The 15533-nt window shown below is 39.9% G+C and overlaps 1 protein-coding gene across 3 annotated transcripts in view; it reads left to right on the plus strand.

Annotated features, from left to right (window-relative positions):
- GJA8 (gap junction protein alpha 8) overlaps nt 1-14376 on the plus strand; it is a 29424-nt gene extending 15048 nt beyond the window's left edge. Inside the window, exons 1-3 of one of the 3 annotated variants that reach the window (XR_007244369.1) lie at nt 3622-3751; nt 7089-9497; nt 13783-13801. Coding sequence is in view for 2 of the 3 variants with exons in the window: in XM_048495204.1 (XP_048351161.1) it covers nt 7095-8338; nt 13783-13807 (1269 nt within the window). In the remaining variant the exon portion in view is untranslated. Of the gene's footprint in view, nt 1-3621; nt 3752-7088; nt 9498-13782 lie in introns of those variants that run through there. The other 2 variants (XM_048495203.1, XM_048495204.1) reach the window with 2 other exon arrangements.
- Nucleotides 14377-15533: the final 1157 nt, after the last annotated feature.

Genomic DNA, 15533 nt, shown 5'->3' on the forward strand with positions numbered 1-15533 from the left:
ACAGGCCGGAAAAAAACCAGTCCCCCTGCCTGCCCTCACCTCCCACCCATCTAGGCCCGCTGTATTTCTTACCTTATAGCAGGCTTTACTGCTAGTAGAAATATAACAGAAAAACACTAGAACTCAGTTCCCCATCTCTGTTACCTGAATGTTCTTTTCCCCAGGTTTTCTTTGCCTCTCATCCTCTGCCCTCTGGAATTTTTCTTCTGCCCCTCATTTTTGTGGTCCAACCTTCCAACATGCCCTCACTGACCCACTGCCCTTTCATACCAATTTCGTCCCTGCCCCCCAAATTCTGCTTAGTCAACCAGTATCAGAGTTACTCAACCAATGGTAATGTGTTCTATTGCCATGCTGTCTGTGGCATTTGGGCAAATGAGCCAATCGCTGCCAGAGGCTTTATCAGTATCACCTTTACCATAAAACCCCCTTGTGAATCACAATACAAAGTTACATTATACAATTTGCAAAAGAAAAAAAAATCTTTTCCATCCTTAGTCACAATTGAAAGAAATATTGTTATGAAGTATATACAAAAGTCTTTTATTAGTTTAACTAGCTTTTTAGGAATTTTAAAAGTTGAAGACCTTAAAGACGTTCTTCTTTGGATGTATAAAATGAACAGTTATATAAACTCAGTTACAAAAGCACCAAGAACAAAGAAGAAACAGCTAGATAAGAGTCAGAGCTGCCTGAATTGGAGTTTATTTGTTCATGCCCATAGTGACAGCTGAAGGCTTAGGTGGGTTGCCAGGTTTTTAAGAACAAATGACAAAGGCAGATTGAGTTGGGCAAATTGTCTTGCAGTTAAGCACAATTTTATTGTTATTAGAATACAAGACAAGAGTTTATACAGCTGGTTTGGAAGCAAGTCAGCCTTGAGCAAAATGGAATGGGATGTGATGCTGCAGAGGGGAGCAGGCTGTATTTCCCCACCCACCTGACAGCTGGCTCTGTCTCTCCCAACAGTGAGCATCAATTCAGTGCAGCAAAGTGTGCAGAGGTAGGAGAAATCCACTGCACAAACTCTGTACGTGTGGTTAAAACTTCATATTTAATTTAGGATGTCAGTGGTGCATACAGAGGCTGCACCCACAAGCTATTGGATATTGCACTGTTGGTGCGCTGTCATAATTCACAACTAAATTTTCCTGTGTTGACAGGATGATCCAGTTGCATGCTGCTAGTGCAATATCAAACAATGTTTTTATGTATTTGACTGACTACAACAGCATGGATGCTTGCTGACATCAAAGTTGGGAGTCAATGCGCCCAGTTCATGCCTGCCCCTAGCTCCAGTTCCTTGCCACACTTAAGGTAGAACATCAAACCAGCTATAAATTACCATGTTGTATCATCGACATGACACTTCCAAAGATTAATTGGCATTAGTATTTCACTGGTGCCAGTTTTTACACTCTAGTTCCGTAGTGGCGAACATTTGGCACTCCAGATGTTATGGACTACAATTCCCATCAGCCTCTGCCAGCATGGCCAATTGTAGGGGCTGATGGGAATTGTAGTTCATAACATCTGGAGTGCCAAAGGTTTGCCACCACTGCTCTAGTTTAATCAAGTTTTGTCATGAATTCGGGGGCAGAAAGTTTTCAAAGGTCTTGTTGTCTTGTAAAATATAACTATATTAGGACAACAGATGGGAAACACAGGATAACACCTTGATAATACCTATGAGTATGCCACTTAGACAGTAAAATCCACCAGTTAAGACATCTTTGGAGCAGATAAGTCATATTCCAAGAGTAGCCTTACTGCTAGGGATCCCAGCTGATGCCCACTGCAAGTTTGCTGGTGAATGACATTTGAATGTTTGTGTGTATATGTATTGGAATCCCCACTGGGGGCAAACTAAGCCATTGCCCCATTTGTCCCAGGATCTATACCGTGCCCTATGTGGAGGTCCACTTCTGACTCTGGTTAGCTTGGCTGAATAAGCGCAATTCAGAATGTTCAGATGTGTATGCAAATTTGGGTTAGCAAGGAGCCAAAAGTGGGGGAAATGGTTTTGGCTGCATGATTGGCTTCGTACCTTAGGGACCGTCTGGCCCCATATGTCCCACGTCGGTCTCTGCGTTCGGCAGAGGCCAATCTACTGGAGGTCCCTGCCCCCTCTATGATGCGGCTGGCCTCCACCAGGGGCCAGGGCTTTTACGGCCCTGGCCCTGCCCTGGTGGAATGCTCTTCCGCCAGCTGTCCGAACCCCTGGGGACCTCAGTGAATCCCGCAGGGGCCTGTAAGACCGAGTTATTCCGCCGAGGCCTTTGGGAGGCGGCTGCTGATAGGTGCCCATTAACAACTGAGATCCGCTGTTCCCCCCCCTCAGAGTCAGAGGAGTGAAAGGTTAGACGCCATCTGTTTTAAATATTTATAAGTTTGGACCGCTGCATTTTAACTTGTATAAATTTTAGTATTTTATTCTATTATCCACTTGTATGTATTATGTTGTTAACCGCCCTGAGCCCTTTGGGGGAGGGCGGTATAAAAGTGGAATGAATAAAAATAAAATAAATAAATGTAATGGTACTACTGGCAAGGCAGCAGGGCGTGTTTTTGCTTGCAGACACACACACACGGTCTTTGTTCATGGGGTGTGAATTATGGTAGGGATAAAGATGCTATTGCTAACTAGTGAGATGGGGAAAATACAGCTCCCATAGTCCTTTGCAAGACCTGAGCAAGGCTGCTAACAATATTATGTTTCAGAAGTCATTAATTCATAGGGCTGCCATAAGTCAGAAGTGATTTGACAGCACTTAACACAACACATAGCAACAACTTTACAATACCCAACAAAATGTTCACTGGTGGGAAAGTAGGATTCTTTACAGTTTATATGCCATGGTTTCAAACACTGGAGGGTTTTTAAAGAGGAAGGTGGCATATGATGCTGCTACCTAGCTAAAACTACACAGATCTGTATCTGGCCTATGTTTGTGATCATAGAAAATACTAGGAAACGCTAACACTATTTAGAAAATGCTGCTTGAAAACGGCTGTCTAGGAAATGCTGTTAATGCCATAGAAATGCCACGGAAGAAAGCAGGGATGTGAGTTAATATTAATTTGAGGAAAGTGTTCACTGAGCAGGTAAAATCTTATTGTCACTTTGAAGTGAGTTTTGGTCATCTGCATATTCCTGCCAAGTGGGAAGGAGTGTTGATCCATTAAAACAGCACATGTGAAGTACAGATGTGGGAAGGAGTGTGGTAGAATATGGTAAAAGGATCAACCGCAGCGGCCGGCTCTCCAGAATTTCCAAGGTGACCCATAATAGCAGTGCTGAATAAGTCAGGTCAGAGACTTTTCAGTTTGTGTTCACTACTGTACACACCTGAACATTTCAACATGCTCTATGTCTTCTCTCTACTAATGGCATCTTGGCCTGCATTACACTATTAGTGCCTGCCTGCTGCCCACCCCTAGGTCGATGTTGTTCCCATTCAGCATGCACAGATTATGTTTCTTTCTCAGTCTCTCACTTTTTGCCTTTTTCTTCTATTGTTCTCCATGTCACCAAATGTCATTCATTTTCTAAAGATGTCTGGTTTGGAGCTTATATAGTGCAGGGCAAGCAAAGCCCACCCATCAGTGCTGATCCAGTCACATCTGCTCAGTCGTGCGACAACGTTGGGACTTTTAGAGCAGGGAGAAACTAAAGTTCACTTTTTTATTTTTGCTGCTGAGTGCCAAACGACAAGGGAAGCGCATTTCTTCAGCGGATCCTTTAACTGCGGCAAGTTGCCTCTTGATGTCATTGATTTATACAGTCTTATTTTTAGCTCTAGGTAGTTGAAATCATAGCAATTGTAATATGAGTATGTCAGCATCTATAAGCAGGTTCACATCAAAGAGCCACTTTGAGGCTCTTTTCTCTGTATGGTGGTCCAGAGAAATACTGAGATGAATGTAGAATAATATGGCCATCCTTCCAACGCATACCCATCTGCAAGGAATGCAAATGCATCTTCCCAGAGTTGTGCTTTGTTGGAATTTCATGTGGAAATCTGTAAATAAAAGCAGCCATAGCTTTCTGCTTCGAATGTGCATCTTTCTGTGTGAGCACCATTCGGAAGTAGAAGCACCCAAAAATGTCACTTGCAAAGATGCCTTGATGGCAAGAAAGGCAGAGCACAATTTTCATTTGCATTTATGTACTGCTCAAATCTATTGAGTTTTAGTAACAGTGGTATTCTGAGTTCCTAAAAAGGGAATTGCTGAGATTATGTACAGACAGGACAAAACAGCTGGCGCAGATACCTCACTGAAATGGGTGGTACTGGCATTGGAATATGAAGTTGTGGCTTGGTTCCTCAGCATCAGATTTGTGTGTTTGATAACTGGATAAACTACAGAAGTTAGAACTAACGTTGACAGTACAGACTCCTTGACAAGAATACTTGACAGTGATTTGTCCAAAATATTTCTGTTTTCTAATAGAACACAGAAAATGTTATATATTGATTTTTGGAGAAGTTGCAAATGCAAACTGAATATTTCTGAAAGACGTGATCCTATTACAGAGTACTTTCTGTGATTTTCTTTAAATTTAATTAATTGCTTGTAGAAAACTTGAAGGGACAATACAAAATACAACCCTTTGTTTCCTTGAACTAAATGCAGAAGACATATGGTATTGGAAATGCCAGTTTTGAAAGGTGATCCAACAGAGTGAGATGATATCAAATAGCAGCAGTTTATAACAAAAATTATGCCCAGTATCTGTTGGTTCATTCTGTCAGTTTAAATTATTCTGAATTGGTAATTCAGTTTACATTGTGGTTCTTGAGATAGATATTATTACGAAATGGAATACCATCTCAAGTTGTGTAAACAATATGTTTATAGTCACACAGATAATGTATGGAAGCAATTAAATCTGAAAAAAATAACAGCTTGCCAGGCTGTTCAAAACCATGTGCAGTGAAATTATGATTTATGAAATGTTGCACATTTATACATACTTTTAAAATGGTCAGTCAGTCTACATAAGTTTAAGTAATGGAGCTGATCTTTCATATTGTTTGACTGACTCAAGTAAAATTTTAGTGCCTCTCAGTGGTCTGATCCTTTGAACGTCTATCAGACCAGGCAAAGTCCCCATTCTTTTAAGTACAAAACTGTAAGCAACAATAAATGATAATGTTTCACACTCAAATTGCTCTTTCAGCTCTGCTGTGGTAGTGCTTTCAGTGCTGCACAATTAATTTAAAATAAATGTGAGAGGCTTGGTGCGATTTGCCTGTAACTGTTGCATCAGATCACTAATAAGAATGCCATTCGAAGCAGAGTTATGTCCCCGTTAAGTCCACTGAAGTCAACAGGCCTTGGACAGTCCTTTTACTGTCATTTCTTGTACCTCTGAGGTAACATGTAATAAATCATTCTGCTTAAGATCTCAATGTCAAGCTGTCAAAGGAGCCTCCAAGCATGCATGATTCTGCCTCCAACTTTAAGGGGATCTGAGAGTTTCAGAGATTTTTCAGTGGGAAATGTGATATTCTCTTGGTCAACAAGCTTCAAATAACTAACTCCAGAACTGTACTATTGAAGTCAATGTACTATTGAACCAATCTGGAATAAGATTATTAAAGAGAGATAGATAGATATATTTTGGAGCTAGTAAATCGTTAGACCGATTCTCTAATTTGAAGCATATTTTTCAGGGAGTGGATTTCTTGGATCTTGCCATGTTGAACCACTGCCATGCTGAACTAGACAAATGGCCGCTCTCTCTGACATATGGGAATTGAAAGGGAAGGGCAGATATTATTTAAGAGTTATTTATAATGCCGTGACATCAATGTTTGGGGTGTTCTAGAGCCATTTGCATACAACTCAGTGTAATTTCATTCAATTCTATTGTTTACACAATGATTACTCAAAGACTGACTGCAGAGGTAAAAAGGAAAATAAAGTGTATATATATATGTGCTATCAAGTCACAACTGACTTATGGCGATCCAAGCAAGGGGCTTTCAAGGCAAGTGAGAAGCAGAGGTGGTTTGTGATTTCCTTCCTCTGCAGAGAGATTCAGGTGGCTAGATAGATGAATCTGAAGCAGCATAAAAAAGTTAGCGTCCAAAGGTACCTTCAGCACCAACAAAATTTATTTTTGTATCTGAAGAAATATGCTAGCACATGAAAGCTGATATCAAGAACAAAACTTCGTTGGTCTTAAAAGTACCACTGGACTTTAACTGTTTTCTTTCTCTACAGAGTCTGCCTTGGTGGTCTCCCATCCAAGTATTGAACTGGTTTAGCTTCTCAGATTTGAGGAGACTGAGCTATACCATTCCATTCCATATCCCAATCAATGAATATCAACTTCTGATTTGCCCAGTTCTACCCTTCAAAGGGAACCCCCCCCCCCCAATGAACTGGATTGTTCATGGATGATGATCTTCCCCGTATCCCTTACTTCCAGCTGCCTCCTGTGACTCCTGAAATGCCAGTGCTGGAAGGGTCAGTTCTGGTAAACAAATGCTATGTAACATGGGGTGGGGAGTGGGGATACCAGGTAAAATCATTTACTTTCTCATTGCATGAGCAGAGCACTTGCTCCATCAAGTTTCCATGGTTAATAGAAGAATGAGGGGAAGGGCCTGATTTCTCTCCCTCACTTCAGTGTCCTCTAGTATGGTCTGAGGATCTGTTCACAGTACTGTCTTCTCAGGCATCATGGCTTGGGGAAAGGGAAGAAAATCTTCCAAGTTCATAGGATTTGACATGATGCACTTAACTGAAATGTCACAGAATATTAAAAATGGTCATCTTGGTACAATATGTATAGCCTAAGGCCTTTTCTGTACATGCAGAATAATGCACTTTCAATCCACATTCACAGTTGTTTGCAAGTGGATTGCACAGCTGCAAAGTGGATTGAAAGTGGACTGAAAGTGGATTGAAAGTGCATTATTCTGCATTTGCAGAAGGGGCCTTAGAGTGACTTTTTCTGAACCTCTCAGCTTGTAGCAGCACTCAAACTTAGTAGAAAATATGACATATACCAGAATGTTTTTTAATTTTTTTTCTGTAGAATTTAACTTAATCATTGTCCTTCTTTTAAACAGCCAGAAATGGGTGACTGGAGTTTCTTGGGGAACATTTTAGAAGAGGTAAATGAGCACTCTACTGTCATTGGGAGAGTCTGGCTTACAGTGCTCTTCATTTTTCGAATCCTGATCCTAGGAACTGCTGCAGAGTTTGTTTGGGGAGATGAACAGTCAGACTTTGTGTGCAATACTCAGCAGCCTGGTTGTGAGAATGTCTGCTATGATGAAGCCTTCCCCATCTCCCACATTCGTTTATGGGTCCTACAGATCATCTTTGTCTCTACTCCCTCGCTGGTTTATTTGGGCCATGCTGCACACCATGTTAGGATGGAAGAGAAAAGGAAAGATCTGGAAGAAGCACAAAGGGCTAGGCAAGGTCAGACAGACGAAGAAAACTCTGCCCTTGGTCCAGACCAGAAGAGTCCTATAGTCACCAAGGAAATAAATCCCAAGGGGATCAAGAAATTTCGTCTTGAGGGAACACTGTTGAGAACCTATATCTGCCACATCTTTTTCAAAACGCTTTTTGAGGTGGGCTTCATAGTGGGTCAGTACTTTCTATATGGCTTCCGAATTCTACCTCTATACCGCTGTGGCAGGTGGCCCTGCCCCAACCTTGTAGACTGTTTCGTGTCCAGGCCTACTGAGAAAACTATCTTTATTATGTTTATGTTGGCTGTGGCTTCAGTGTCCCTCTTTCTCAATCTTGTGGAGATCAGTCATTTGGGCTTTAAGAAGATCCTGATGGCTTTCAGAAGGTCAGCAGAACAACAGCCTGCGGAGACTCCTGAGAAACCCCTTCACTCTATTGCAGTTTCATCAATCCAAAAAGTCAAAGGTTACAAGCTGCTGGAGGAAGAGAAGCCAGTATTTCACTACTTCCCATTGACAGATGTAGGAGTAGAAACTACACCTGTACCCCCCTCATTCAGTAATTATGAAGAGAAGATTGGCATGGAGCATCTGAAAGACCTTTCCGGGGTCTTTGATGAGCAGCTGCCATCCTATGCTCGTATGGATGAACAGGATGAGGAGAACGTAGATGTGAGAGAAGAGCAAGAACAGGAGGCACATGAGGTGACTGAGGAGGCACAAGAGCCAAGGGTGGAAAAGTTAACAGACGAAGCAGAGGAGAAAGAAGAAGCAAAGCTCAAAGAGATGGAACAAGTGTTAGAACCATCAGGAGAGGACTTACGTTTGCCATCAGCTGATATCACTGTTGACACAAGACCCCTTAGCAGGTTGAGCAAAACCAGCAGTCGGGCCAGGTCAGATGATCTGACTGTATGAAATTATTGGCTGTCAGGTGGCTCTTGAGCACCCACAAACATACATATCTTAGATGTCCTAAATGAAGTGCTAAGCCAGTCATTTTATGATTGTTCCTTATCAATATTTTGGCTAGAAAGGTGCTATAAAAGCTAGCTGCGTTGTCAGTCCTGTTTGGTCTACAAGTGGAGCTAGCTGCCATGTTGCCTATTCAGTGAATCAATTCCTCTTCTTGCCAATGCAGATGCCTCACTACTGTAAAGTAAATGCACTATATACAGTACTGAAATCTGAGGAGAAAACTTCCCCAAAACACAGAGGAAAACAAATGTAGCAACTGTGGTCACAACTGCTCTATATTCCTCTTTTCTCCAGGGATGTGGGAAGTAGATCTCTTCATTTGATTTCTTGCAAATATCGATAAACCTCTTAGTGTTGGTATTTCTTTTTTCCTGTTTTAGCTTGTAACATTACAGTGTTGGTGCTTTTTCCCTTGCTGGCCTTGAGTTTTGATTTTTTTAACTCATAAAAAAGGGATACTGCCAACTAACATGGTTAAATTATATACAGCTATATCCCTGCAAAACAACAGAAAGTTTAAATGTTTATGTATGTGGACAAATATGGTTTACCAATATTTTTTGTTCCCTAGTTTAGGTGGGGCACTTACCTTTTTGTCTGCATGATACATCTCAATCATTAGATGCATACAACTTGAATAAGGTCTCTGATCACACAACAGAGAAAAACTGTGTTTTCCAGGAAGTAATCTTTGACAGTGTGATCAGGGGAAAAAAGTGCTATTGTGTTAGCAACAACAACCCCCCGTCTAGGTTATCAGCCAAGAAACTGGATCACACATTTGGTTTTCTCCCTGAAGGTGTCCCCAGGGAAGTAGAACACATCATACAGAGAACATTCTAAACACATGAATGAGTTCCCAATACAATACTGATTTCACTGGCATCCTTATCACATTAGTTTCATGGTGTGGTACACACTGCATTGTGACTCTTTCCGCTACAGCATGAGGAGCCTCAAATGTATGGGGACCATATGCTGTGACTCTTCCACCTTGCCCCACTTTCTGTGGAATGCCCATGTGGCCCAGGGCTCCTCACAATACAGCAATGGACCAGAGCTTACCTCACCACAAAGGTAATGTATGAAGTATACAGTTCAGTACAATACTGTCTATAGCTATTATCACATTCTGTGGAGTTCAGCAGCAAAAGCCAATTCATTTTAATGGATCAGGATTGTGACATTTGGCGCCAATACCAATTTTATTATAGTTTATCAGATGGCTAAATTTATTCCTAACTGGATCACTTCTAGCCAATGACAAAAGAAGTACATTTGTTTCATTATTAAATTGGAAGGGGCCATTGATCAGTAATATAGCATATGCTTTGCATGAAGAAGGCTCCAGGCTCAATTGCTGGCATCTTCAGTTAATGGATTTCAAGCAACAAGTACAGGCAAAGGTTCTTCTCTACCTGGGACCTTGTAAGCCCTTATCTGTCAGACTAGATAATACTGAGGGGGGAGTGGTCTGACTAGGGTAGAGCCATATTTTCAAAGGTAGACTCAAATTATCTTACCATGCTTTGGAAACAGCATCTACATGTTAATTCTTAAGTGTTGCTTGTGTGATTCCTGTTGTCCAGACTGTATGGTTTACCCTAATTTCCTAGTCATTACCAAAGAATCATTACAGGATGAAGCTGGTTGGATGAATCTTTGATAGATCTCTGGCCCTGTTGAAATCTGCAGTTCACAGATGAGACTTTAAGAATGTCCTTGATGGTGTAGACAAAGGGCCATCTGTCTATACCTGTGGTCAACCATATGTTCTTGGAAAGCTGGCTATTCAGAAAGCAGGACAAAACAACTTCAGTTTTTCTGGTATTTTCAAAGAAAGATAGAATAAAGAAACCTGCTGGGTTAAAAAAGGTGTAAAAGGGAGAATACCTATGTGGGGGTGAATTTTAATGTTGAAAATGTCTGCTATAATCCTGACTGAAGACTATACCAATATCCTTATCCTTGGCCAATGAACAACTTGCATACATATATTGTACATCAAATATTTTAAGAGGATAGAGGCTAATAACAGAAATGTGAAGGTATGCACTTTTACTGGCTCTGTTTTTTCAGTCCTCAACAGCTCAGCAAATTCTCTCCAGTTTGAAACAATGCAAAAGGCTTTCTGCAATGGGAAGTATAATCCATTTTAGAAAATCCCTTTAGCATGAACTGCCAACACCCAGAAAGGGCCCCATTGAATTTTTCATAAGATTGGGGGTTTGTTAGTGCCTAATTCAGAGGTCAACTGAAGTCAGGGATTTTTCCTCCATTCATTCGCATGGTTTTGGATTAGGTTTTTAATCCTAACCAAATTCCAATGTATTCTGTTCTCCTGCAGACATAACCCTTTACAGTGGCAATTGTGTGCTATATTTTTGTCACTTGTCATCTCTTACACTGGTCAGCACGGTTCCTGTACTTTGTTTAAATGGCTGCTCTGAGCCAGCACAGTGGTCAAATAAGAGGGGCAGAATGTCCAGTTTTGTGTTATTAAAATATGGTAGGCATTTTATTAACATGAAAAATCAAATTTCTTTTGTGAAAATGTTATGTTTGTTCTTTTAAAATTTTGGCTGAGATAACATATAGAGAACTTCAGACACATTTTAAGTGCAAAAGAACAAAAAACAGCCCTCCTCGCCAAGAATTCTCTGGTTCAGTAGCCTGTTTCTAACAGGGCATTGGACTTGTACAGATAATGCCAAGTACCCTGCCTCGGACTGGAGGAGTCTGCTCTGGTCTAAAGAGGCCTCCTCCAGCCTTCCTTCTCCAATGGAAGAGCCGCTTAAACTGGAAAAAGGAAGCCTCCTTAGGCTGAGGTAAGGTTTCAGACTTTGCTCAGTCAGGTTGTAGGATACCTGTTGATATTTTAAATTCCTGAAAATAACAATTAGGACTATTTCAAAGACCCTGGAGACAGGACAAGAAAGATGCTATGTCTAAAATGTGAAGAATCTAATTAATTGAGGTCTAAGAGTATAGTGCTGTTCTTGACAGGGAAATAATCTTGATCAAATAACCAGAAACTGATAGAATTTTAACCCAAAATATTTTATATTCAGGAAGTATGTTTTTGCAGAAGTTTAGAGAAAATAAGTTTTTATTATCAGAGATGATAGTTTGGGGGTTTATGTTTGTTTTTTTCTATAGTTTTCATGTTGTTCATTTTTAATAATTTATAATGTTTTTATATGGTTCTGAGGGTGTTTCTTTTTTTTTGTAACTTGTCTTTTACAAATTGTGTTGTGAAAAATGTGAATAAAGATTGAATTGAACTAAAGTAGCTAAAGTGCAGTCTGAAGAATTCAGAACCAAACCACAGCCCGCACAGACAATACAATATACATCACATATTTAACCTCTAAAAATCACTGTCACTGAAGAACACTAAAGCGATACATTTCAGTGGTACTGTGAATAAATTAATGCAATTATGACATGATATAATTAATTTTCCTGCAGACAAACACAAAAATTGTCTATTTTATCTGTGAAGTAACAAAGATATGAGTATTCCTACTAGCATACTGGGTAAACTATAGCTCTAGATCTGGCCTAAGCAGGGTTGGCCTTGCCTAGTATTTGGATGGGAGACCTCCAAGGAATTCCAGAGCAATGACACGGAGGCAGGCAATGGCAAACCATTTTAAAATGTCTCTTGCCTTGAAAAACCTATGGAGTCACCATAAGTCAATTGTGACTTGTCAGCCAAAAAAAAAAAAAAAGGCTTGGACAAACCTGGAAATGAATTAAAAATTTATCATACTGAACAGTACACTTTAAATTTACAGTAATATGGTGAGGTCAGTCTGGTAGAGAACTGCATCAGTTCTGAGCTCACTGCTGAGCTTCAGTGTGCATGATGTCAGACCCATTCTGTGTTGAGGAAGAGTGGATCCAGTATTATAAAATAACAGATAGTGTGTGAATTAAAATGACTGCTGTATTGGAAAACAGGTATGGACTGCAGACAACAGATTATGAATTTCTATAGAGTTTTAATGCTCAAATTGCTTTTAGGCTTTATTTCATGTATCTAGAACACCTTTGTGAGACAGATCACTATTATTCCCTATTCACAAAAAGGGGAACTGCAGTGCCATCCCAAGCACAGTTACACTGTTAGCTATCCAATGAGTTCACAGCCAAATAGGATTGTAAGTCCAAGTTTCCCAGAAAAAGTTCCAATGCACTACCTTCTGGCCACATATGTGTTCAGCTTTGTTCTACACTCAGTGAGTCTCATAGTGGATTTATCAGAGGCTTGTAAAAGATTCCAATGTGTCAGTAAAAAAATTGAATGAAAGATGCAGTTTTGCATTTAAAAACAAGCCACGAAAACTGATGGTAGAATACTAACAGTTTTGCTGTTCACAGACAAAGGGGACCATCAGCATCATCACAGAGAACTATGCAAACACATTCGTTTCTTTGCTTGATAAAAACAGATGCATAAATTAGTAATTTGACTTCAAGTTGGTTATGAAATGGGGTTTGATGAAAAGAATCAAAGCACCGCTACTATTTTCAAAACAAAGTTGTGATTCAAAGATTACTTAAGCAACCAGTTTACAAACCAGTCAGACCTGTTTAGTTCTACTGAACCCAACAAACAAAAGTCATTAATAGTGCACAGGGTCTAAGAATCCCAGGTGCTGAACTGTAGCATGCCAGACCATTGTGCTGAGATGGTAGAGTCAGGGCTCCACAGAAGGGATCAAGTAACCCTTGAGGTGCCAGCAGTGACACCGGAACTGTTTCCTCTACAGCCATTGTCTGTGATGCCCTGGCCCCATCAATACACTAGCATCTTTACAGGTAGACCATGTGAATTTTTTAGAAAGCTGTTCAGCTCAAAAAGGTTGGCTGTCAAAGATGTATACCTTGCAGATCAACACAAGAAAGATTCATTTAGTGTGACCAATCCATTGCTCTCCCATAGTAAGGCCCCTTCCGCACACACAGAATAATGCATTTTCAAACCACTTTCACAACTGTTTACAAGTGGATTTTGCTATTCCGCACAGTTTCAAAGAGCATTGAAAGCAGTTTGAAAGTGCATTATTCTGCATATGCGGAAGGAGCCATAGGCCCCTTCTGCACTCGCAAAATAATGCATTTTCAAACCACTTTCACAACTGTTTGCAAGTTGATTTTGCCATTCCGCACAGCTTCAAAGAGCACTGAAAGCAGTTTGAAAGTGCATTATTCTGCATGTGCGGAATGAGCCATAGAGTTGCTGGCTTTGGTAACAAATAAAAAATACAGTATGAACACATTTCCTCTCTCTCGTGCACATACGCTTCCTATTTATTTTTGTTTTCATTCATGGTATCTTTGTTTTCTATGGCAGAGTTGTACTTTATAACCACAGATGAGGACAGAAAACCAGAACATCATCAAACACCAGCAAGGCCAGCCTAATCCTGAAACAGCCTATCTGCAAGTGGCCTGACTGTTCTGTATTTTGAGGGTCGTATCGTTCATATACTTGCATATTTACCAAATGACTTAACAAAAAAATCTGATCCAGAACTTGACATAGGATTTGTTATATGTGACTTCTAGTATAAGCAATGATGTGAGCCTTTCAAATGTAGTTACATGTTATGCTGCTATATTCATTTCTTTCCTGCTGTTTTTTCTGGACCCTTGCCCTAATTTACGCATAAGTCCCATGCATATTATGGTACCATATACAGACACAAATATTTTGCTTTCCTCTCTAACAGAATATTTCCTTGAGGATATATAAACTGTTTGCGAGCAGTTTGAGTGTATAGTTTACCACTCAGAGAACAAGAATATTTAATTAGTAAAGAAACAAACATTTCAAGAATGGTTATTTTACCTCCAAAAACAGACTACAATCCAGATCAATTATTAAACTTGGTACAAATTACAGTTGTGACTATGTTCTGCAAAATGCATAGCGGTTATCCTCAATGTTCATAGAATGAGATGGGAAAGTATTTGAAGAAGGCTGACTGAATATCTAATTTCAAAAGCCTTATATTTGTTTTCTAATTATAAATGTCTCATTTTTCTGTGTAATGGCATAGGGCAAATGTGTGAATAAAAGGAAACAAATCTTCTTTCCAATTGGTTATGCCACAGGTAAACACAAATAATGACTCTGTAATGCCAATATATAAGTTTGAGATCAAGGTATTAATCTGTCGAATGCCAGTGCTATTATTTTATAATTATTATTTTATTAAATTTTACTCTACCCTTTCTCAAAATAAGCTGGGCTCCAAGCAGCTAAAAATATGAATCAATGCAAGTAAATTAAAATATGATCATAAAGATTAAAACCAATGCAAGCACCCTGGTCACGGCTCTCTCAGTTGATACCTTCAATTCCAGTTTCAACCTCCAGTTCCAAGCACAATGATTTAACATAGATAAATATCCTGTTTATGAACAAAAATAACCAAGCTAAAAGTAAAGTGCTGAATTAAACATGATAACTAGCAGCAATTATGTGGATTAGAAGCCATTAGGGAGCTGGCCAGTTTAAAAGCAAGGGCAGAGCTAAGTGGTGGTTGTCATGTTTAACATGACTTTTCAGTAAACACTATCAAGTAAAGCTTAGTGTCAGGAGTGGATCTCCATGTGAATTGCTTTAGCCTTAAGTCCCAAAAGACAAATATACCTTTTTTCTCCCTGGAAAACTCAAAATTTGCATTTGCATATCTATTTATCTCATCATAACAGATTGCACAAACTAAAATTTGAAGCATCTGGGAAAGGCTTGCTTCCAAAATAATTCCAGTAGGGAAATCGCATTAGCCAGTTCAATAAATCATTTTACTATACTTTAATGAATAACAGAGTATTAGTCTGGTATTGATTATGACCTGGGAAACACAGGATTAAATCCCCACTCATGTCACAGAAGGTCACTGTTGGGTGACCTTAGGCCAGTCACAAACACTCAGTCCTGACTCTGGCTAGTATTTGGACAGGAGACCTCCAAGGAAAACCAGAGTCATGAAGCAGAAGCAAACAATGGCAAACCACCTCCCAACATATCTTGCCTTGAAAACCCTATAGGGTGATCATAACTCAGCTGTGACTTGATGGCAAAAAACCCTCCCC

This window comes from Sphaerodactylus townsendi, linkage group LG04 (assembly GCF_021028975.2).
Source record: "Sphaerodactylus townsendi isolate TG3544 linkage group LG04, MPM_Stown_v2.3, whole genome shotgun sequence".
Lineage (NCBI taxonomy): Eukaryota > Metazoa > Chordata > Lepidosauria > Squamata > Sphaerodactylidae > Sphaerodactylus > Sphaerodactylus townsendi.